The sequence below is a fragment of the Scomber japonicus genome, chromosome 9 (genome assembly GCF_027409825.1).
Source record: "Scomber japonicus isolate fScoJap1 chromosome 9, fScoJap1.pri, whole genome shotgun sequence".
NCBI classification, from domain to species: Eukaryota; Metazoa; Chordata; class Actinopteri; order Scombriformes; family Scombridae; genus Scomber; species Scomber japonicus.
This window is the reverse complement of record NC_070586.1, coordinates 34709858-34731590: the sequence shown is the minus strand read 5'-3', so window position 1 is coordinate 34731590 and position 21733 is coordinate 34709858. Positions and strand designations below refer to the sequence as shown.

Genomic DNA, 21733 nt, shown 5'->3' with positions numbered 1-21733 from the left:
AAGCACTGATATTCTCATTAGCTCACTGACAGACAGTCTGTGCTGATATAGCTCGCCCTCTGTTGTGGATGACCGAAAATGACCTATAATAAATAAATGAATAAGTAAATAAATACATATATAGATGTATCTCATCCTCTATTGTGGACAAAAAATGACTTAAATTAATAAATAAAAGCAATTCGCCCTCTACTGTGGCTGAGGATTGGATAGGATAGACTTTATTGTCCCTGTGGGAAATTTGTCTTGGACTTTACAGTTCCTGCATTGTGAACAGTACAAAAAACAACAACACATTATCCAGACATAATAAAATACAGCAGTAGGACAACTGCCTCCATTCAATTGCACAAGCTCATACATGATCATAAAAAACAAAACAAGACAGAGGCACACATATTTACAGTAGTACAGTGATGAGCAACATTAAACAATAGAAAGAATACAATACAACAATGAATTACTTAATTAAGTAAATAATAAATAAATGTAGTTCACCCTCTGCTATGGTTGACAAAAAATGACCTATAATAGGCTAAATTAATAAATACATGTAGCTCGCCCTCTGCTGTTGGTGACAACAAATAAATATAGTTAGGTAATGAAAAAGACATAGTTAAATAAATGTCTAGGATTTATTTTCAACACTTCCAAAATGAATCTTGTTTATTTATTTATTACTCAAGTCTTTTCCCGTCCCTCATTAACATTAAAGCTAGGGTTGGTAATGTTGGAAAGCTAGCAAGAGAGCTAGCAAGATTTGAGAATAGCACCTCCTCCTGCCTCCTCTAAATTCAACCCCGCTGCTCCCCCTCCAGTCAGTGAGTCCGTCCAAGCCACGCCCCCACAAACTGGAACTCGCACACCACGAAAATGAGAAGTTGCAGGGAGGAGAGGAGAGCTGACCTAACGAGCTAGCCATTTCGGAGTATTTTGGACAACAACCAAACAGACTCATGTCTCATTTACCTGTAAGTAAACTATATTATTATGGGGTTTTTTGTTTGTTTTATAGCACATCAGTCTGTGCAGACCCAGGGCCAGCCGGGTCTGAATCTGCTGAATCTCCCTAAAGATACGGCTGGATTCAGACCTATGATTCAGACCCATCATCAGCTAAATTACATTGTAATAATTGTTACGTGTTTTTCACTGACAAACGTGTATTTCGTGTTTTTATTAGTCACATAGCATATCTGCTATGTTTTTCATTGACAATTATGCAGGGTGATGCAGAAGTGAAAGTAAATTTGGGCCAATATCTCAATTTTTCTATAAAAATTAGTTAGGCACATATGCTATTAGGCTAACGATATCTTTGTTGTTTCATTGTTAGAGTTTACACGATGAGAGCACTGGCTCAGACCCGAGTTACAGTCCGGAACCGAGCACGTCTTCAGCTCCAGGGGGACACTGCTGGGCGGTCGCTTAAAGGTCAGAACAGAGCAGCGCGGTCGTGTAGCTATGGCAACCCGTGTTTTGAAGCGAGCCTGAGTAGGTTACTTTCTTTCTAAGCAACGGAAGTGTTTTAAAACTGTTTACCGTGTACTATATCAGCACATACCATGGTGAGTTTGTTTAAATCTACGTGTGCCTGCATCTTAAACCTTATTAGATAACTGACTTGAGCTTGGTTGATATGTGAATTGTATATTCCTCTAGCTCCAGTTTATTCATCAACAATATTGACACCCTAACTGTTCTCCTCTACTAATGTGTTGACTTTTGTCTGTAGGCTCCAAAAGGTAAAAAGGGTGCAAAAGCAAGGACGCCTTCACCAATAGACGGTCTTACTATGGAGGAGATGCCCATAGAACAGGTCAGAGCTGAAAACGTGTGAATGAATGATGACACACTTTGTGCCTTTCGTTTATGAGCACAGCTGTCTCCAAAAGAGAAATGTTTGAGGAAAGAAATCCAGAAAGCCTGCTGCAGACCTATCTGGACATCTGGATGTACTACATGTTTTCAGCAAACCTTCTGGGTTTTCAAACATTGTCTATTAGGGGAGAACAGGGTTGGTAGTCACACTTTTTTACTTTCCTTTGAATTCCTCATAAACTGTGTCCTGAATAGATTCCCTTTTAATGGGTAATGGGAGCCTAGTGTCATGGTTTGGTTGTCCCTGTGTTATTTTAATGGGTCCTTGAAATTAATTTAAAATGTTTAGTTTCATTGAAATACAACAACCTAACACATCTCCTGTACAAGAAATAAGAAAAATCATTCCTATGAGTGACTTTTTTTTATCCTTATAACGATATTGTGTATTTTCACCTCTCTGACTGCTCTGAGCTTTAAATCTGGTGGAGCCTGGCTCTTGATTGTCTTCCTTACAAAACTCCTGCTCATTTTGCTCTCTAAAAAGAAAGAAAGGACTAAATATATCACACCATATATAGTATGTATATGCCAACATGTAACAACCAACTCCAAAGAAAATGTGACAAGCATCATTAGGAGCAAAGACATATCTAAACTAAAAACATATCTAAGCTATCTAAAACATATCTAAATTATCACTCTCTCTTCACACTTTTAAATGGTAATTATTGTTTTACTATGAATTCATTGTGTAAAAGCACCAGTGGCAAGTTACACAATGGAGATTAAATGGAGTCAAAACTAAAGCAAGGGAGATCTTATACACTCAAGTTAAGACATGTACACACTTTATATTTCAGCTGAAAGAACGCATCTTGCGCCGTCATGAAGAACTGGACCGGGGTATGACCATGAACAACTACTATATGCTGGGGAGGACCAAGATCGACAACATGAGGGCGATCGCTGAAAGAGAACTGGAGGAGCTCAAGGCTAAGTGCAAAAACTTGGATAAGGAAACAGAGGACGATGATCGGCACCGCCTAGCAGAGATTAAGGTCAGCAGTAAAAGACATTCCAAATTTTCTGCTGCTTCAACACAATACATTAGACAGCTACGGTGGGAAAAAAACACCACAAATGTCTATATAATATTGTTGAAACTGCTATTTTTTCACAATAAATAGATGGTTTATTATAATAAAGATATAACACATATATATAATATATTATTTGTAGGTTATTATGGAATGGTTTTACTAATTCGGCCCACTTGATATCAAACTGGGCTGTGTGTGTCCCTTAAAATAAAATAACTTTGACATCCCTGATTTAGAGCTTTAAAAGCAAGTTATAGAAGCTTAAAATCTTTCTAAAAACATACTGGGAGCCACTGAAGTAGAGCTAAAACTGGAATAATATGCCCACTCTTCCTTGATTTGGAATGTTTAATGGTAAAACCAACAAATCACATTTTTAACAGGCTGCTGTAGTGAAAAATGAGCTTGGAATAAAGCTCTTAATTTTGCCAACATCATCCATGGACAGATAGAATGACTGAATTCATTTTTATATTGTGCTTTTTGTTATTCTGTCCCATCAGGAGCATAAGCAGAACTTAAAGCGCCTCCTGTGTGAACACCAGAACACCATCTCTGAACTGAAAGCTGATGGTTTAACGTCCACGGAAGCAGTGCAGAAACAGCAAATGCGCTTAGAGCATGAGCATCATAAGATGATGGAGGGCATCAGGGTGGACACGCAGGAGTTAGATATTGAAAGCATTGTCAAGGAGATGGAACTGGTGAGTAATAGCTACATAAAGTTACTTCTTAAGTATCTGTGGATTGACATCAGTTTGGTTCTATCTCAACAGAAACATGAAGCAGAAATGACTAAAACAAGGAATATCTGGGAGCTGCAGCTCGCAGGTAAATAAACCACCTTTCTATTTGACTTGAATTCAACACCGGTGCTCTTTTAAACCAATTTGGAGTTGTTCTTTTCTTTTGTTGGAGTAGAAATTTCAGCCAAGAATGAGAAAAAGATGGAGGAGGAGCAACAACAGCTGGATAACACGAGGAAAAGTGTAACCAGCGAGCAACACGATTTATTCTACAGCCACATCGGCACTCTCTTTAGACAGCATGCCAGCCTTCTCGATGATTTTAACGTCCTCCAAAAACACAAGGAACAGGATGAGGCTAAAATTCGTTCGATGAAGGTATAAGTACGCACACACCAAATCAATTTCAAGTGATTTGTTTTTGGCCTTATTTTCATCCTGGATGAGGCTGACAGCTACTTTAACAATTAAGAGATGAATTGTGGATTTGTTGTCATGATTCCCCACATCCCTAGGTGGCGCTGTAAAAGTGAAAGAAGGATCAAATGATTAGTTTGATCATTTTAATCCAAAATATTGGATGTAAGATCACTACTTTTGCCTTGTAACATTGTGGAATGTGTAGCTTGTAATCACTACTTCTCCTTCGTCTTTGGCTTATATCCAAATAAATCATTTATTACTTGAGGCTCTGACCATTAGGCCTGTCACGATGACTTCTTTTCTTGGACGATACATTGTCTCAGAAATAATCGCAATAAACAATATTATTGGATCAGCTTGTTTCTGCTATTGACAGAGCAGGACTGTATCATGGACAGGTTCATGTCCCACATGGCTTCAGGTAGCTCAATATCCCTGCATTGTCTCCACTTTGATAGATTTTATGATGTCTTCTAAAAAAAAGGTTATTTCAAATAAGAGCTGATTGAACACTAGGTCTGTCATGATGACTATTTTTGTCAATATATTGTCTCAGAAATAATCATGATAAATGATATTATTGTCATTTGAAGATGATTTTATACCACTGATATATTGATAATATAATAGCATAATTATGCAAAGGGGTAATGCAAGGTTAATTCTTCTGCAGTCTCCACCAACTAGCTAAACAGTGTTTTGTATATTATTTCATATTTGTGTTTAGTGTTTTCAGATTTCCTTGACAGCACCTATAAATCACTTGTTTGGCCCAATCAAAAGTATAAAAACCCATCCAATTCAAAATGATCCTTTTTCTGCACTAGTTGTAGTTATGCTTTGTTTGACGCAGCCTGCTTTTATTGGCTTTCCTTAGGCAAATAAATACTTGAACCCGGTTGAGCCTGTGAACGACGACATGAAGGACAACCGTCATCTTCACAACATTCTCTTAGCCCTCAATGACGACACGGAAGCTGCCTACTCTGACATCGCAGAAGTCGAGCAAAGGAGAAAAGACAGGATTGACCAAGGGGTATTCCTGATATTCCATCATTTACTGCTGGAGCTAGTGCTTTTATATTTATTCCTACAAGTGCCTTGTTCGTCTTAGTAACTGAAACATGGGGCAGGTTCATGTGTGACACTGTTTATGTGTGACAGGAACGCATCGAAAAGGCCAAAGAGAAGGAGCTGGCTGACCGGAAAAAGGACGTAGAGGCACTGCAAAAGAAATTGAGTGAGGTAAAAGCTGTTGAGTGAGTGTTGTCACGTTGCTCAAAAGCTTGATTCATGCTTTGTATCCTTTGTATGTATTCACCTGAGTGTATTTGCATCTGTTGTGTGTGTGTGCATCCGTGTCACACAGCTTCTACTGGAAAAGGAGCAGCAGGATAAGTTGTCGGATGAGAACATTCGGAGGGCGCAGCAGAAAGCAGATATGAAGATCATGCTGCTGACAAAGAAACTGAAAGCTGTAACAGACGATCTGGAAAAGACGCAGACTCAGCTCTCCTCAGTGCTCTCTGACTCTAATACTGACCAAACTGCCCTTCTTGGAATCACAAATAAAATTGAGGTATGATACCCTTTCACCATCAACCCTCCATCTGTTTCCCCCTCTGTCACACCTCTTCTCTTTGTCTAAACAAACATGTTTTTACTTGTAGGAAAATATCACCTCCTGTGACGATTCCATCAAGAACTTTAGGAATATGAAAGCAAAGATTTCTGAGGTCAGTGGTTGATTTATTCTCTGAAAGTGCTGCCATGCATTTGTTTAACTGATCTAACTACATGTGTGCATTGTGACTGTGCATCCGGCAGGCCTACAAGGAACTGCTGCTGATCCATGAGGCGAAGCAAAGAACTGTGGGAGTGTTTGTGTCTTAGAGCAAAGACTGAAGCCTGTACAGCACATTCTGCTTTCATACAAATGTTGATGTTCAGTAAACCTTTTTTTTTTAAGATGATGATTTAAGATGTTTGTCTTTTTCCTTTAATAAACTTGCTTTGCTTGCATTTAAGTGGTGGCATCCAGTTAAAAATGAGACCTAAAGTGGAAATAAACATTCATTCTCAACAGACACAGTGTGTCTATATCATAAACACACTCATAGACTGTTTTTCTGTTTTAAAAACACACATAACCCTCCCGAAAATCCCATTATGACAGAACCCCCCCCCCCCCCCCCCCCCCGAGTGCTGGAGAAGTGTGGGAGTCAAAATGCAGAACATTATCATGTTTTCTGGGTCCGTCCTGTCATTAAAGACTATTGGAAAGGGATACATAAGGTTCTATAAATTATTTTAAGGGTACTATATTGTCCCCAGTTCACAAGGTAATCTGGGATTGGACCGCGCGTGTCCACAATGAATTTCAGCTGGAGAACATCACACAAACACAAAGAGTCATGTGATGTCTCATTTGTAAGTACACTTCTTTGAGGACCGAATAGAGAATTTAGCAGTCTGTAAAGAGATAGCTTACCATGTCATAGTGGTGGGACCCGGGGAACAGCTGGAAGCCTAGTGTGATGTCCATGGTTATCAGACCCAGTGACCACATGTCAATCTGCTCTGCGTAGTCCAGGCCCAGCATGACTTCTGGAGCTCTAAGCAAAGAGGAAAAGTCACACTGTCAGTTCTAAACTCTTATTTTTCTGGGTAACATCAGATCTTGCTCTTTCCCTGTAACTGATACTGGAGCTCCACCAGTACAGCATCTCTGCTACATGACTCTCCAGATGTTGTACTCACCTGTACAACAGAGCCTGGGTGCAGGATCCTGGGATGATATCAGTGGCATGGCGAGCCAGCCCAAAATCTATGATCTTCACCTTCAGCGTCTCCTGCCGACAATCAACCACCATGACATTGTCAGGTTTTAAGTCGGCGTGGATTAGCTTCAGGGTCTCCAGGTGGAGAAGTGTGTAGTGTCTCATGTAATGATTATAAACTGATTGTCTATATCATAAACACACTCATAGACTGTTTTTCTGTATTAAAAACACACATAGCCCTCCCGAAAATCCCATTATGACAGAACCCCCCCCCCCGAGTGCTGGTGTGGGAGTCAAAATGCAGAACATTATCATGTTTTCTGGGTCCGTCCTGTCATTAAAGACTATTGGAAAGGGATACATAAGGTTCTATAAATTATTTTTAAGCTTAATATACCTCTGGAAATTAAGATAATATACTTCGGGCTCTATACCTGAAGAATTACCAAAAGCAAACAAATATTGAATAAATGCTCAGCTGGTGGCTAGTAAAATTTGAACCATTTATCTCATGCTGGGAAGAATGGGTTTTCTATGTAATGCCCGTTAGTCCTAGGAGTGACACATTCCACATTACACATCATTGTTTGATCCATTGTTACTATTAAAATATTAATTATAGCATCTTTAAAGTAGGATTTAAAACCACCCGTTCAAAAATGCATGAAAAATGTGTGTTTTAATATAGTCCATACAAAACAGACTGTTGTACTACAATAGGTTAAACTGCATTAAAGGCTTTTATTTTATTTATTTTATTTATTTCATTGGCGCTTTAAATACTTATGCGTGACATTTAATGGGTTGAAACCGACAGCTGAAGATCTCTGATATCAAGTTACAACATAAAAAGTGAAAAAGAGCAATCAGCTGCTAATTTTACAGGCAGCGGTACAGAAAGTAAAACAAAAAACAGTGAAAATCCATGCAGTCACTTTAGCAATAAAATACAACAAATACGCTGTTTTTTTTTAACTGTTTTGAATTATTTTATTGTTTCTTAACCTTTTTCCTCACTGTTTTTATTTCCATTGTGTGTTTTTGTGATATTTCTTTTTTTATTCTTATTATTGATGCAGGGGTTTGATTTGATGTGTCAGTTTGCTGAACTAAACTGAACTCATTTCCAGCTAATGATGCCGTTTCAGAAAACTGGAGGAAACTTGTATAGTCAGACATGATATTGATTTGTAGATAAATGAATATTTTGCTAAATTATCCTTAATATGTGACTGTCATGGTAACGTTATATCATACAGTTCCATTCTGCACACTGATCATAGAATGTGACCTAACAATGATCTAGAATCCACAGATCCACAGAAATGGAATTCATCCTCAGTCCTTCAGTTCACTTCACTGAAAGTACACACAAATCTTCTCACAGAGACTTTTTGTTCATTCTTCTTGTTCTTATCGTTGGTATTGCGTTGAATTCACTTCAAAAATGTCCCAGACATCAAGCGACATGTCAGGTAAGCTAAGAGTGGTGGAAAAAATATATATATCTTAAACTCTGAAGACTGAGAAACACAGAAAACTCTTCAGTTATGTAGATATGTGAAAATACCTCACATTTATTTGATGAAACAATATTAATAAAACTTTTAACAAGAAATAATCTTTATATTTGACTTGAAGAAAGTTATTCTACTGCACACAATTACAATGTTTCATGAGCTGTGTATTTTATCAATATCAGTGCAAAGTAAACATATAAATGATGAATACACTTTTATTTATATGACATCTGTCTTGATAGGATTTTTCATTTGTAAAAGTATAATTTGAGTATATAGTGTTTCAACAAACAACTGAATTAAATCATATTAATTTAATAGCAAGAAGTAACATGGCTGTGTTGATTGTGTGTTTTCATGTTGTGTTCCTCTCCTCTTCCTACAGAATATTTGCCCATATGGAAGGGAATCGAGCTGGGCTCACGCTTCAAGATAGAAGCTTTTCTCGGTGAAGGCAGTTTCGGCAAGGTTGCCCAATGCCTAGATGTCGTTACTGACACCAAGGTGGCCATAAAAGTCACTAAAGACAAACCTCATCTAACCAAGCAAGCTCTGGAAGAGGTAAACTAAAGCTGTGCAACACACATAACATCCAGTTACATCTATCACACATCTAAAACCTTTCATCAGTAAATGAATGCAGTTTGTCTTTAAGGTGACTAAACAATAAAAATCCTCCACAGATTAAAATTCTCCAAGAGCTGACAGCTCTCGATGCCGACAGATGTAACCTGGTCAAGTGGGACGGATTCTTCCTGCATGAGCAGTTGATCTGTCTAAGGTTCGAGCTGCTGGATATGAGCCTCTTTGATTACATGGAGCAGAGAGATTTTCTGCCCATGGACATGAACCAGGTCCGTCCAGTCCTCCACCAGGTATGATGCATTTCTTCTTCTCTTCTTGGAAGAACCATTTTACTGCATATCTAAAAATGAAGGGAAATCAATATCTATGTACATTTTGTTGATCTAACAAGAATAAATCATTGTGTGTTGTCAGCTGACCACAGCGCTTCTCCACCTGGAGACCCTGAAGCTAATCCACGCCGACTTAAAACCTGACAATGTCATGGTGGTTGATTGTCGGCAGGAGACGCTGAAGGTGAAGATCATAGATTTTGGGCTGGCTCGCCATGCCGCTGATGTCATCCCAGGATCCTGCACCCAGTCTCTGTTGTACAGGTGAGTACATCAGCTGGAGAGTCATGTAGCAGAGATGCTGTACTGGTGGAGCTCCAGTATCAGTCACAGGGAAAGAGCCAGATCTGATGTTACCCAGAAAAATAAGAGTTTAGAACTGACAGTGTGACTTTTCCTCTTTGCTTAGAGCTCCAGAAGTCATGCTGGGCCTGGACTACGCAGAGCAGATTGACATGTGGTCACTGGGTCTGATAACCATGGACATCACACTAGGCTTCCAGCTGTTCCCCGGGTCCCACCACTATGACATGGTAAGCAATCTCTTTACAGACTGCTAAATTCTCCATTCGGTCCTCAAAGAAGTGTACTTACAAATGAGACATCACATGACTATATCTTTGTGTTTGTGTGATGTTCTCCAGCTGAAATTCATTGTGGACACGCTGGGTCCAATCCCAGATTACCTTGTGAACTGGGGACAATATAGTACCCAGTTCTTTAACATCGTGGGCACCTTCAATGAACAAACCTGGGAACTTAAGGTATCTATCTATCTATCTATCTATCTATCTATCTATCTATCTATCTATCTATCTATCTATCTATCTATCTATCTATCTATCTATCTATCTATCTATCTATCCATCCATCCATCCATCCATCCATCCATCCATCCATCCATCCATCCATCCATCCATCCATGCAATATAATGTGTGTCTTTGTAGACCCCTGAGGAGTTTGCCAGTATTACTGGACACCAGTTTGTTGACAACAGAGACTTTGAGCTCCAGTCTCTGGATGTCTTGGAGGAGGTAATTCATCTCTTTTGATCAGTCACTTGTTACTTAACACCTTCAGTTTAAAGTGGTATCTTAATTGACTTCCTCAGACCTGTTTTTGACTTTAAACTCTTGTTGTTCCAGATGATGACTTTCACCGACGAGGCCGCCCGCATCCAGATGAGAAACCTCTTAGACCTCGTAAAACAAATGCTGCACGTGGACAAGAATGAAAGGATCATTCCAAAGAAAGTCCTGCAGCATCCTTTCTTTGTAGAGCAGCACAGCAGCCAGGTGACAGCAGACGTGAAGTCAACGATCGCTGAACCTGAACCATCTTACGAGGAAATCGATGCTGAAAGTGTCTCAGCCTTACTGATTGACTTTGAGCCTGGTTAGTCACATGTCTGAAGCCTTTGCCATCTGCTTGAGTTTATTGCTTCAATCAAACTAACAACTTACATCTTTGTGGTTTTCAGAGGTCAAGACCAAAAAAAGAGGTGGTCGGGTGAAGAGGTTCTTTAAGAGAATGAAGAAAGCGGTGGTGTCCTTCTTCCACCATGCTGGCTAAATGCCCTCTATAGAACCTCATGACTACTCTACTAAACCTCTGATCTGTACGATCAATCTTTGTTTCCATATTTCATTCATATTTTTCATTGTTTTCATTTTTTGTTTATTGTTTTCATTGTTTTCATTTTTTTGTTTATATTTTTTTTCATTGTTTTCATTTTTTTGTTTATATTTTTCATTGTTTTTATTTTTTTTGTATATATATATATATATATATATATATATATATATATATGTATATTCATAGTTTTCATTGTCATCGTTTCACTATCATTGTTTTCATTTTTTGTATATATATATTTTCATAGTTTTCATTGTCATGGTTTCACTATCATTGTTTTCATTTTTTAATTTATATTTTTTCATTGTTTTCATTTTCTTTTCAATTTTTTATTTATATTTTTTCATTATTTTAATTGTCATTGTTCCATTATCATTGTTTTCACTTTTAATTGTTTCCATTGTTGTCACTTATCATGTCATTATTTTGTCATTAAACATATTAAACACTGAACTCAACCTGTGTTCATGATGTGTGAAGATAAGATAAAGTGTAACAGTAAATCACTGTGAAGTAAAATGCACAAACACAGAACATGCAGAGTTTTTATGCTACATAGACATTGTGTTTGAACATCCGTGGCTCTAAAGCAACTGAGCAAACTCTGCTGATGAGGACCATGAGATAAGGTTGAAGGCTCTGGGCCTTAAGATGAGATTATTGTTAAGATATGGTGAATATGTTCTGACATGCAATAAGAAAGAGCAGAAGATTCAAAGATTTGACCCAGGTGTATGTATGTAAATGCATATATACTTATTTTTTATACATTGTTGTATATTATTGTATTTTATAGTATTCAATGTTCTTATTCTGTTGTCTATGTTTGAATTTGTACCATTAGAGTAGCACTTTTAATGTGGTGTATTCATGCATACAGTACAATAACAATAAAGGCACTCTGGCTCTTATTCTGATGTAACCCTGCAGTGGTATTTCACCCCCCCCTCCCCCTTAGTGCCCCTAAATCATCATCTTTCAATAAATGATGTGACAGAATTATATTTATATATTTTTGAATAAATAAATAAATAAAATACCTGTGAATGTTACCTGTGAGGCCAGTTGAAGGACTAAAGCCTGTTATGTATAACATACAGTACTACAGCATCCTATTCTGTTCTATAAGTGGTGACAGGTTAGCCTTAAAGGAAGAAAGACATGCTGTGTGCCTCATAATCCTACCATCTAACCTTCAGTCACTATAATAAGATACATGTGTAGTTGCCTTTGACAGTGTGACAAACGAGAAATCTAACTATTCCTGCCTTAAAAAGTTGCCTCTATGTAAATCCCATTATGACAGAACAACCCCAAGCTCAAAATTTACAACAACATCAGAATAAATCAAATAGTGTAATACATGTAAAGTGTATCAGGAGTACATGCTAACACCATAACAAATATATAACAGAATAACAATAAAATGAAGATACATTTTGTAAGATGAGTAAACTAAATATAATAGAAATCTGACACTTTCTGTTGATATTGTTGTCAGTGTCTGATGTTTGAGCTGTCCTTCCTGCAGAAGTTGGAGGAATGACACAGTTTGTGTGGGTCTGTGGTGCACCTCAGTGTTCTCAGTCTCTGATAGGAGTGCAATGTTGTGCAGACAGCAAGCAAACGCACAGACGTGCACCCTCTCCTTACTTTATGCTTCAGGGCAGCTGCATTACAACTTTGAACCACTTTCAATACACAGAGTTATGCAATGTGCCCAAACACTCATAACATCGTCTTCTAAACCACCGTCAAGGCAGATCTTATAACACACCGACCGCATAGATATATGATAATATAACTGCATTGCCAATTGTATTGCACTTCATTACATTGCTTTGTATTGCACTGCATTCCTTTGTATTGTATTGTATTACATTGTATAGTAATTCACTGAATTGCATTAAAATTAAGTTGTGTTATTTTATTGTGTCAGTCCCTCCAGGAATTCGCGATGTCGCGATCGCAACAATTAACGCAAATTCAACCAATCCACGCGATTATGTGCGGGCCTTGCAATTTTGTCCAATCACCGCAACTTTACCGCAACTTTTCCGCAAATTGGAGGAGTGAGGTCAGCAAAAAATACCGTCTGCCGCGACGGTAAACTCAACTAATTCTGTGTGTCTGTATCTGTGTGTCTGTGTTGTGTGCATGTGTCTGTGAGGGAGATCAATATTGTGTGTGTCTCTGTCTGTGTATGTGTATGTGTTGTGTGTGCATGTGTCTGTGAGAGAGATATTGTCAAATAAAATGTTAAAAACAGTGTGAAAACTGTCTTCAAAATATGAAGTTGAATGTACAATGAGATCAGAGATGGTGTGTGTGCAATTTTCACTGTCTCCCGCAATTTAATTGCAACAAAAGTGCTTAAAACATCGCAACATTTACTGCAATTTTTTTTAAATGCTGCCGCAAAATCAGGCATTTTAGGCAACAATCAGAAAAAAATCCCGCGAAATCCTGGAGGGACTGTTGTGTTGTGTTCTATTGTATTGCATTGCACTGTAATGTATTGTGTTGTATTATATTGCATTGCATATCAATCAATAGTTTCCTTATTTCAAATTCGAAGCAATGTAACTATAATTACTTAATAAAAGTAATGTAATTTATAACATTTGAGTAATTTTTGATTACTTTTGTAGTTTTCTAATCAATGTTTTCAGCTGTTAGGGTAAATGTGCCCATTAAGCACCAAAATCTAAGTTCAGCTATTTTTCATGGATACTGAGATGATTTATAAGGGAGATCATGTCTTATAAGGCAACATTTATCTCTCATTTGAAAACAGTAATATATGTATTCAGTAACATGTTAAATATTTAAAAAATAGGGAAAACCCCTCCTGAGCAAAATCTTAAAGGTCTGACTTCAGATGTAACCTCCTTTGTAATCATCAACATTTTCATCAGCAACTGTAATCTAATGACACACTTTTTCTCAGTAACTGTAACAGATTACACTTACATTTATATTGTAATCAAACTACGTAACGCAGTTTCATATAACTGGTTACTCCTCAACACAAGTAACACAATAATCAAATTGAGTCAGGTTGCAGTGGCACGTGAACGCACCCTTACGTCTTCCGCTACGTAAACACGTAGAGAGCGTCGGGTCGAAGCTGGCTCACACGTGAGTTTTGTTGATAATGAGTCGAGCTCTGGATTATCACTAATAAACAAGGGTTTAATGGATTTTTCACATTGCATTCAGCAGTTTAGCAATGTCTTCACTATGTGAAGAGTTCAACTGCTGGCAGTTTGGACTGTGCGCGACGGTATTTAGTCAACTATAGCTTGTTAGCCATAGCCACCAAACAGATTATTATGCTAGCTGACTGCTAATTTACTTACCAGAGTTTGCATGTGTTGTTATTGTTGAGGCGTAACGTTTATCGGGCTGCTCGTTTGTCTTCCAGCTATAGCACCGGGCACAGTAACGTTATGCAGAGCAGGTGGTCATGGCCTGGAAGTCGAGGACTCGTAGTCTGCAGGTGTTTGACACGGAGTTGAGTGCGGACACGGTGGAGTGGTGTCCGCTCTCCGCCACACATGACATCCTGGCCTGCGGTACCTACCAGCTCCAGAAAGGGGTGAGATAACACCACCAGCCCGGGCTGTTCCTGCCTGTATCGTCCAGTCACACGTCCAGTGCATGGACACTACCACATCACACAGCATCTGTAGTTTTATGAAAGGTTGGACGGTTTGTGGTCACCAGCTGTAAACATCTGCATCTACACTGCAAATTAAATATTAATCATGGTCGCTAACACTGATCATCACTATTCCAGTAAGCAATTATTATGTATGCAGCACAAGACAGGAGCACATACACAGCAGGGCTTTAGCTCAGCTATTAAAGGTGCAGTGTGTTGAATTTAGCGCCATCTAGTGGAATGGGCTTGGCAGATGCCAATATATTATAAGTATGTTTAAATTAGTGTATAATTGCCTGAAAATAAGAGCAGTTGTCACAGTTAATAAAATAATAGTGCAGCCTATGTTCTTGTGACAGTAAGTGATATATAATAAGGCTGCAGTCACCAAAACCTCTGCTGGTGTCTGTTTTAACGATGTTTGCCACATGTACATCTTCCTATAGACAGGAGAAGAGGATGGAACCCCAAGCAGGACCGGTCGTTTGTACCTTTTTGAATTTCGCCGGGAGGGATCATTGAGCCCGCCTCTCACTGAGCTGCAGCGCATAGACACGGCCGCCATTCTAGATTTGAAATGGTGAGACCTGCTTTCATATGGTAACAGAACATTAAGGCACTCCTGTTCATCTATGCATGCATCATCATAGTAGTTTGTTTTAGTGATGGGTTTTTTTGTGCATATTGTCAGGTGCCATGTACCCGTGTCGGGGAAGGCTGTGCTGGGAATGGCAGCAGCCACGGGGGAGCTGCAGCTGTACACTCTGTCAGACAGTCAGGTGAGAAATGTGGCATCAGAAGAATCGTTGGCAGTGACTTTGATTTGTTGTGAATGAGACGATGTTACTGTCTAGAATCGGGAATGTAAAGCTTTTCATGGCACACATGGTTGTTGGTATGCATCAGCCTCTGGTATCAAAACTGTGATATTTTGATTGGAAGCAGCTTCTCCTACCACAATAAAGAGTCATTTTCTTTATAAGGAATGGAAATTCCCACCATAATTTAATGTGGCTTTAGCTGCAAACACTGTAGACAAGGTGCAATATAAGAATGCTTAATTTTCTACTCTAAATGATACTGTAACTTTAAGATGTGCCTTTTTTTAAAATCCAGCCTTAATCCTGCACTCTTTTTAATCCCGTCCTATTATGCAGCTTGAAAAGCACACTGATCTGACACTGTGTAGCACATGTGCTGTGCAAATAAACTGCCTCCTATGCATGACTTTGCTTTTTAACCTGAAGAGAAACTCCTTAACAGACTGTGGGAAATCATTCTTTTTCCAGATTTAGCAGAAAATCCATGTTTATTTCTATATTCAATTAATTAAAGGATCACTGAACTGTTAGATTATAATCCAGAGTTTGCTGTTAAACTATCAGGCCAGCCTGTTATATCTCCATAGCACCCTCTCTCTTATTAAAAGAGTATTGCACTAATTTAGCATTGGACTCTTTTTAGGATTCATGATGGATGTTTGCTAAAACAACTAAAGATTTAGTTGGAAATAAACACCAAGTGTGCTGGTCCTTGGTGTTGTATTGTGTAAGTGGATCTTTCAGTGCTGTGTGTGTGTGTGTGTGACTGAGAGAGTCTTCAAAGCTGTCGATGTTGGTAGTCCACACTCAAGAATGTGTGTATCCAGTAGGAAGGCGGCCGCAGTCTGCAGCCTCTGAGCAGTCTGGAGGTGGGAGCGGAGCGGCTGGCTCTGTCGTTGGATTGGTCCACTGGAAGACTGGACAGGTGAGCCGTTCGAACCTGCAGTCTCACACACACACACACACACACACACACAATAATCAGTATCTAATGAGCACAATAAACCAACGTGTGTGTTCATACGGCGTCAGCAGCAGTGACATGAGGGTGGTGTGCAGCGACTCGGCGGGCTGCATCAACGTGCTGTCTCTGGCTGAAGGCGCTCTGACCGCTCTGACACAATGGAAGGCACACGACTTTGAAGCCTGGATCTCAGCCTTCTCCTACTGGGACACACAGCTGGTTTACTCTGGTAACACTCTGTTTAATGAGCATCACTCACATTTTCATATGAAGACTTATCTGAGCTGCCCGGACATACCACCAGTTTCAGTATCTTATCTAATGTATAGGTGTGTGTGTGTGTGTGTGTGTGTGTGTGTGTGTGTGTGTGTGTGTGTGTGTGTGTGTGTCTTTCCTCACCAGGTGGAGATGACTGTAAACTCAAAGGCTGGGATCTCAGGGTCGGACCCTCCAGTCCCACTTTTATCAGTAAAAGGTATCCAGTGTAGCGATGTTGATGCATTCATTCAGATTGTCCATTTTTGCCAATGTGACAGTGACATGATGTTTTCTTCTCTCTCCTGAAGGCACTCGATGGGTGTGTGCAGTATTCACAGCAACCCACATCGGGAACACATCGTGGCCACAGGCAGGTAAATATCCCAACAACAGCGTGTGAGAATGACCCTTTGATTACAATATCTCCAAATCGTCTTCTCCTCTCATGCCGTGAACTTCTCCGACGACAGCTACGATGAGCAGGTGTTGCTGTGGGACGGCAGGAACATGCGGCAGCCTCTCAGTGAGAGTCCCATGGGTGGAGGTGTGTGGAGGCTGAAGTGGCATCCGACCCATCCACACCTGCTGCTGGCAGCCTGCATGCACAATGACTTCCATATACTTCACTGTCAGCAAGCCCTAGGTACGTATGAAGCAGAGAGAGGCGAGAAAATATACGTTGTAGATCAGGGGTGTTGAACATACTTTGCAAAGTGTGAAAATTTCATTCTCACTTATTTTCACTCGTCATTCAAAGTCGAGGTTTCTGATCTTCTGAGATAATTGTCTTTCAAATCTGAATCAAAGTCACATTTGTCCTCGGTGGGCTTGGACACACAACATGATGCTGGACAGAGAGCTTCAGACACAGAGGCAGCTGTCAGACTGAAATAAGTTTCACTACTACTGAAAATACACCAATAAAAACCATTAACTCTAAAAAGCCTCTCAGAGAACTGGCAGTCATGATGATGATAATATGATAACCAGAATATGAATTTTGGTTTAGTTGATTTTGGTATCATATTTAAACTCAAAATGAATTTAGATTAGGACATTATAATTCTAAATCAAGTGTTTTTTCCCACTCTGGCTGTAGCACCAGTTGAATAAAGGAAGCTTTTTACTGGTGATGGTCTGAATTATTTTATTGGTTCTAGAAGTTGCTATCAACTATCAGTCTAAGCTATCAGCTATCAGTCTGTGCATTTCCCGTCAGCTTATAGCATTTACCTTAATTTAAAATGTATTAAATGTCAATATAAAGATAAATGTACTTTAAACCATTTACCTTGTTGCCACTTCTGTTTACCTCACTTTGTTACCATGAATTTATCGTCAATGAGCCCGTTTTGCGTTCACTGATACTCTTTTAAAATAAAACACATCAGTTTAACAGGAAATATCAAAATAAAATACCTACATCAATACATTTGTGCATGAAAACTAGTATATACTATATATACTATATCAGATGAAGAACTAGAAGCCACAGAATTGAGCAGTTGAATTTTCAGTCTGAAACTGTGTCATTTTCCTGCTGTCCTCCAGATGGCGCTGGAGGAGCTTGTCCACTTGTAGCCTCCTACATCCTCCACAACTCCCTGGCGTACGGAGCCGACTGGTCCCGGCTGTCCCTGGAGGTACCGGCCGCCTGCTCCCCTTCTGCCGCCGAACCAAAGGAAAGCCTCGTAGAGGGGGGAGGACACTTGAGGATCCAGTACGAATCCCCCACCGCCAGCTTCGATACGTCACTGGAGGACGACGCCGGACGATACATCCCAGAGGGCATTGCACCACCCGCTACCAGCTCTACCGCAGCCCCTGCCCTCAACCCAGACGGCGACGCACCTTCTATGTCCTGCCTGCTGGCCAGCTGCTCGTTCTATGACCACATGCTCCATGTGTGGCGGTGGGACTGGACTCCAGATGAGGCTGGACATGAAACTGAGTCATGTTGACCAGGCTGGACCACCAGCCCAGTTGACTCTATTGAAATATCTTCAGAATGTACAGCCCAGACATAACACAGGCATGACATGCTGTTATGTTACGTTATGCTGACGATGTTATGCTGTTACTCACCATCTTTTATGAGGATATGTCCCCAACACTTTGGAAAAATGTAATCACACAATATGCAATTTAGCAAAACCCTATATTTTCATAAAGAAAACACAGATTTTTTTTTTATGAACTTGTATTTGAGCGAGTGTTTATATATTGTGTAGCTGTAGTGTACCACCCAACATACTTTCTATTTATTACAGCTTTTTTTTAAAAAGCACTTTGTAATTATATTAAGGAAAGTTGCTCACAACAGCACATTGCTTGACAGTTTTAAACAATAGCCAATCAACAAGCAGCAGTTTTAACACATGACTGGTTCCCACTACAGTGTTTGCTAATACGTCCAACAAGTTTATTGATCCTCAAAGGGAACTTCTCTCCATTTTAACCTATTTGCTCTTCTAGGGACTTGGACTGTGTATGAAATCACTCCCTATTTACTATATAGACATTAAATTTACCCTCCACTGTTTTATGACTTTTATGTCTGAATGCTGAGTGTATAAATATATCCACTATATAGAGCCTTCAAATATTCCCCCAAAAAAGTAGTGTCAATAGTATGTACCCTACTTTTCTGCTAACAATCTGTATGACTCTACATCTGACAATGATGACACAAATTATGACGGTTTATGTCCAAAATTTTGATTTGATGCTCACTACTGAGTGAACTATTTAGTGTTTATTACACAGGAAGTAGTGAATGGGTGCATAAGGGAGTGATTTCAGACAGCCTTCATTTTGGTCCAGATTTCCTGGTTAAAGGTAATGATGCTTTTGGCATTAAAGGTGCATTGTGTAGAATTTAGTAGCATCTAGCCTTAAGGACTTGACAGTAATGGAATATAACATGAGTATGAGTGAGTTTTAATTAGTATATAATTCCATTAAAATAATAATAATCATTGTGTTTTCGGTACCTTAAAATAAGGCCTTTACATCTACATAGCGGGTCCTCTTAAAAATGTTTCTACAGTAGCCCAGAAGGAACACACCAAACACTGGCTCTAGAGAAGGGGGGGGGGGGGGGGGTGATGATAAGTTTGTTGTAATATTCCACCTCACCACTAGAATGCACTAGATCCCACACACTGCACCTTTAAGGTTCCAACATTAGACAAAAACTCTTTTTACCTTTGTCAAAGAAAAAGCTCTACTGGCCTCTTTTCTGCTCTCCACAAATCTGAGCTAGTAACTTTCACAGCATGATTTTTGTAAAACTCTATTGAGGTGTGTGAAAATGTATAGAGGCCACTTTTATCCCTGGTTCTTTAAACCTTCTCACTACTAAACCTAAACCTTGGGAAGTTTTGGCATGACTGCATGTATTAACATAAGTGTCAATGTTTTCTGGACTTAAAGGGGGGTTCTCAGCTAAATTAATGACTATACTGCAGTTAATTAAATCATCTGTATAAGAGAATATGAAAGATAATCTAATTATGCAATGTGTCTCTGACACCCTCACGTTTGTCACAGACACCCATCTGAAAATATTCTGCAATAGTCTGGATGTGTAAATGATCATCAGCTCTGTTCAAAAACAGTTTTTATCTAAAACAAATAAAATATTTTTCAAATGTTTGCAATAATCAGTGTACATTTTTTGTAATATGGAGGTTTTATTAAGCTTCATGAAAGTAAGAGAAGTCAGCCACATAGAAAATTAATTTTTTTAAACATAATTTACAGTCACATGTACTTTCAGTTAATCAGCAGTCTGTTTCTTTCCTGGTAAATAACAGGAAATGCATCTTTAACGCACAAAGTTCTTTGGATAAAGTTTGAACAGCTTCCCTTCCTGCTTGGGATTAAATCCATATTTCTCCAGCTGGTCTTTGCTGAAAGTGCCCTCCTCAAAGTCTATCTTGATCTGAGGGGCCACAACCTCCGCAAACAGACTCTCTGCTGTGAGCGGGGGCTCTGTTCCTTTGGGGGTTCGGTATGATACGTAAGGTCTCAGTTTGAATTCTTCCAAATCTGGCACCACAAACTCAGGAATCATGGCTTTTACGGTGAGATATTTGTTGCTGGAGAGCTTCAGTCCAGTGGGTCTTGAGCCCCTGCCTTTATTGTGAGTCCGTGAACCACGTTTGCTGGTGAACTCTGACATTCTGTCGGCTCCTCTCATCAGACCCCTCATCAGAGTGGATAACACACCCATGATGCTGCAGAGCTTTCTCCTTCCAGACTGACAAACTGTGGAGAACAAGTACATTCAGATGAAGATAAATCAACCACAGTGAGTACAAGCAGCATATCAGCACTCATTTCTCTGACTCTACTAGTATCCTGTCTATACTGTATATGCTCCAAAATGAAGTGGAGAAAGCATGACCCCCACAGGAGTCTAACGAATCCATCATGCCATCTTTAACAATGTTTTTCTGACACTATCGTTACATTTAGTTTGTTGCAGCTTACTTAATCAACTTAACACATTGATTCATATGTAAGTTAGTGGAATTGATGAAGGTAAGTTGAGGTAAACCTACGTAGCTAGTCGGCTAACGCTAAGCTACCATTTATTGGTTAATATGCATTGACTGCTACACTCACTTAAAGCAGCGTTAAAGATAAAGACAGTGTTTAAATGGAACGATTTATAAAATGCTTATATGGGAAATAATTACAAAATAAGACTCTCACCTTGAGCACACTGCTGCTCCCGATCAAATGTGTGTCTCACTTTCCACTAAAATGCTCAGTGATTGGCCAAAAGGTGCCGCCGTCAACCAATTGCAATCCAGAAAACTGCCAACCAATTACAGTTCAGGATACTAGCGCGGAAACGTCAATCCTCCAAAATAAACTGTCAGTCGCAGTGTGTTGACGGTCACAGACTCACTGGAAGTGCTCACATGTTTTCTACTACTGGGAAACAGTGAAACTGTTGCACTGTATTATATATTTGGGTTTAATGATCGTAGTATGGAAACAGCAAGTGTCAGTGACAGACTGATCTTACAGATGTATCATCATCATTATTTTTTTTAAATCA

General features: G+C 39.3%; 4 protein-coding genes across 4 annotated transcripts; 3 read left to right on the top strand and 1 right to left on the bottom strand.

Annotated features, from left to right (window-relative positions):
• The first annotated feature begins 1346 nt into the window (after nt 1-1346).
• LOC128364988 (dynein regulatory complex subunit 4-like) lies at nt 1347-5986 on the top strand. The gene is made up of 12 exons (XM_053325606.1): nt 1347-1434; nt 1558-1568; nt 1736-1819; nt 2685-2882; nt 3428-3628; nt 3701-3755; nt 3846-4048; nt 4971-5129; nt 5258-5338; nt 5463-5672; nt 5764-5829; nt 5921-5986. The coding sequence occupies exons 1-12, from the start codon at nt 1347-1349 to the stop codon at nt 5984-5986; spliced, it is 1422 nt and encodes a 473-aa protein (XP_053181581.1).
• Nucleotides 5987-8344: 2358 nt separating this feature from the next.
• LOC128364987 (homeodomain-interacting protein kinase 1-like) lies at nt 8345-10886 on the top strand. The gene is made up of 9 exons (XM_053325605.1): nt 8345-8351; nt 8782-8957; nt 9080-9271; nt 9396-9577; nt 9723-9846; nt 9958-10077; nt 10262-10348; nt 10460-10709; nt 10795-10886. Exons 1-9 carry the CDS (start codon nt 8345-8347, stop codon nt 10884-10886), a joined length of 1230 nt encoding a protein of 409 aa, XP_053181580.1.
• A 3169-nt stretch (nt 10887-14055) lies between these two features.
• dph7 (diphthamide biosynthesis 7) lies at nt 14056-19346 on the top strand. The gene is made up of 10 exons (XM_053324852.1): nt 14056-14090; nt 14377-14550; nt 15063-15196; nt 15308-15395; nt 16268-16362; nt 16473-16630; nt 16804-16876; nt 16968-17033; nt 17130-17302; nt 18211-19346. The coding sequence occupies exons 2-10, from the start codon at nt 14419-14421 to the stop codon at nt 18618-18620; spliced, it is 1329 nt and encodes a 442-aa protein (XP_053180827.1). The 5' UTR covers nt 14056-14090; nt 14377-14418; the 3' UTR covers nt 18621-19346.
• A 998-nt stretch (nt 19347-20344) lies between these two features.
• Nucleotides 20345-21426, bottom strand: mrpl41 (mitochondrial ribosomal protein L41). Its single transcript, XM_053324853.1, has 2 exons — nt 21382-21426; nt 20345-20931 (listed from the first exon to the last, which is right to left on the bottom strand). The coding sequence occupies exon 2, from the start codon at nt 20894-20896 to the stop codon at nt 20489-20491; it is 408 nt and encodes a 135-aa protein (XP_053180828.1). The 5' UTR covers nt 20897-20931; nt 21382-21426; the 3' UTR covers nt 20345-20488.
• Nucleotides 21427-21733: the final 307 nt, after the last annotated feature.

Excerpts from the sequence above, each read along its gene's own strand:
- LOC128364987 (XM_053325605.1), top strand. Across the intron at positions 9,272-9,395 it reads TCCGTCCAGTCCTCCACCAG|CTGACCACAGCGCTTCTCCA; the intron begins GTATGATGCATT and ends GTGTGTTGTCAG. Across the intron at positions 9,847-9,957 it reads GGTCCCACCACTATGACATG|CTGAAATTCATTGTGGACAC; the intron begins GTAAGCAATCTC and ends GATGTTCTCCAG.
- dph7 (XM_053324852.1), top strand. The coding sequence starts at position 14,419 with ATGGCCTGGAAGTCGAGGACTCGTAGTCTGCAGGTGTTTGACACGGAG. Across the intron at positions 16,877-16,967 it reads CCCACTTTTATCAGTAAAAG|GCACTCGATGGGTGTGTGCA; the intron begins GTATCCAGTGTA and ends TCTCTCCTGAAG. Across the intron at positions 17,034-17,129 it reads CACATCGTGGCCACAGGCAG|CTACGATGAGCAGGTGTTGC; the intron begins GTAAATATCCCA and ends CTCCGACGACAG.
- mrpl41 (XM_053324853.1), bottom strand. The coding sequence starts at position 20,896 with ATGGGTGTGTTATCCACTCTGATGAGGGGTCTGATGAGAGGAGCCGAC.
- LOC128364988 (XM_053325606.1), top strand. The coding sequence starts at position 1,347 with ATGAGAGCACTGGCTCAGACCCGAGTTACAGTCCGGAACCGAGCACGT. Across the intron at positions 3,629-3,700 it reads TTGTCAAGGAGATGGAACTG|AAACATGAAGCAGAAATGAC; the intron begins GTGAGTAATAGC and ends CTATCTCAACAG. Across the intron at positions 4,049-4,970 it reads CTAAAATTCGTTCGATGAAG|GCAAATAAATACTTGAACCC; the intron begins GTATAAGTACGC and ends GGCTTTCCTTAG.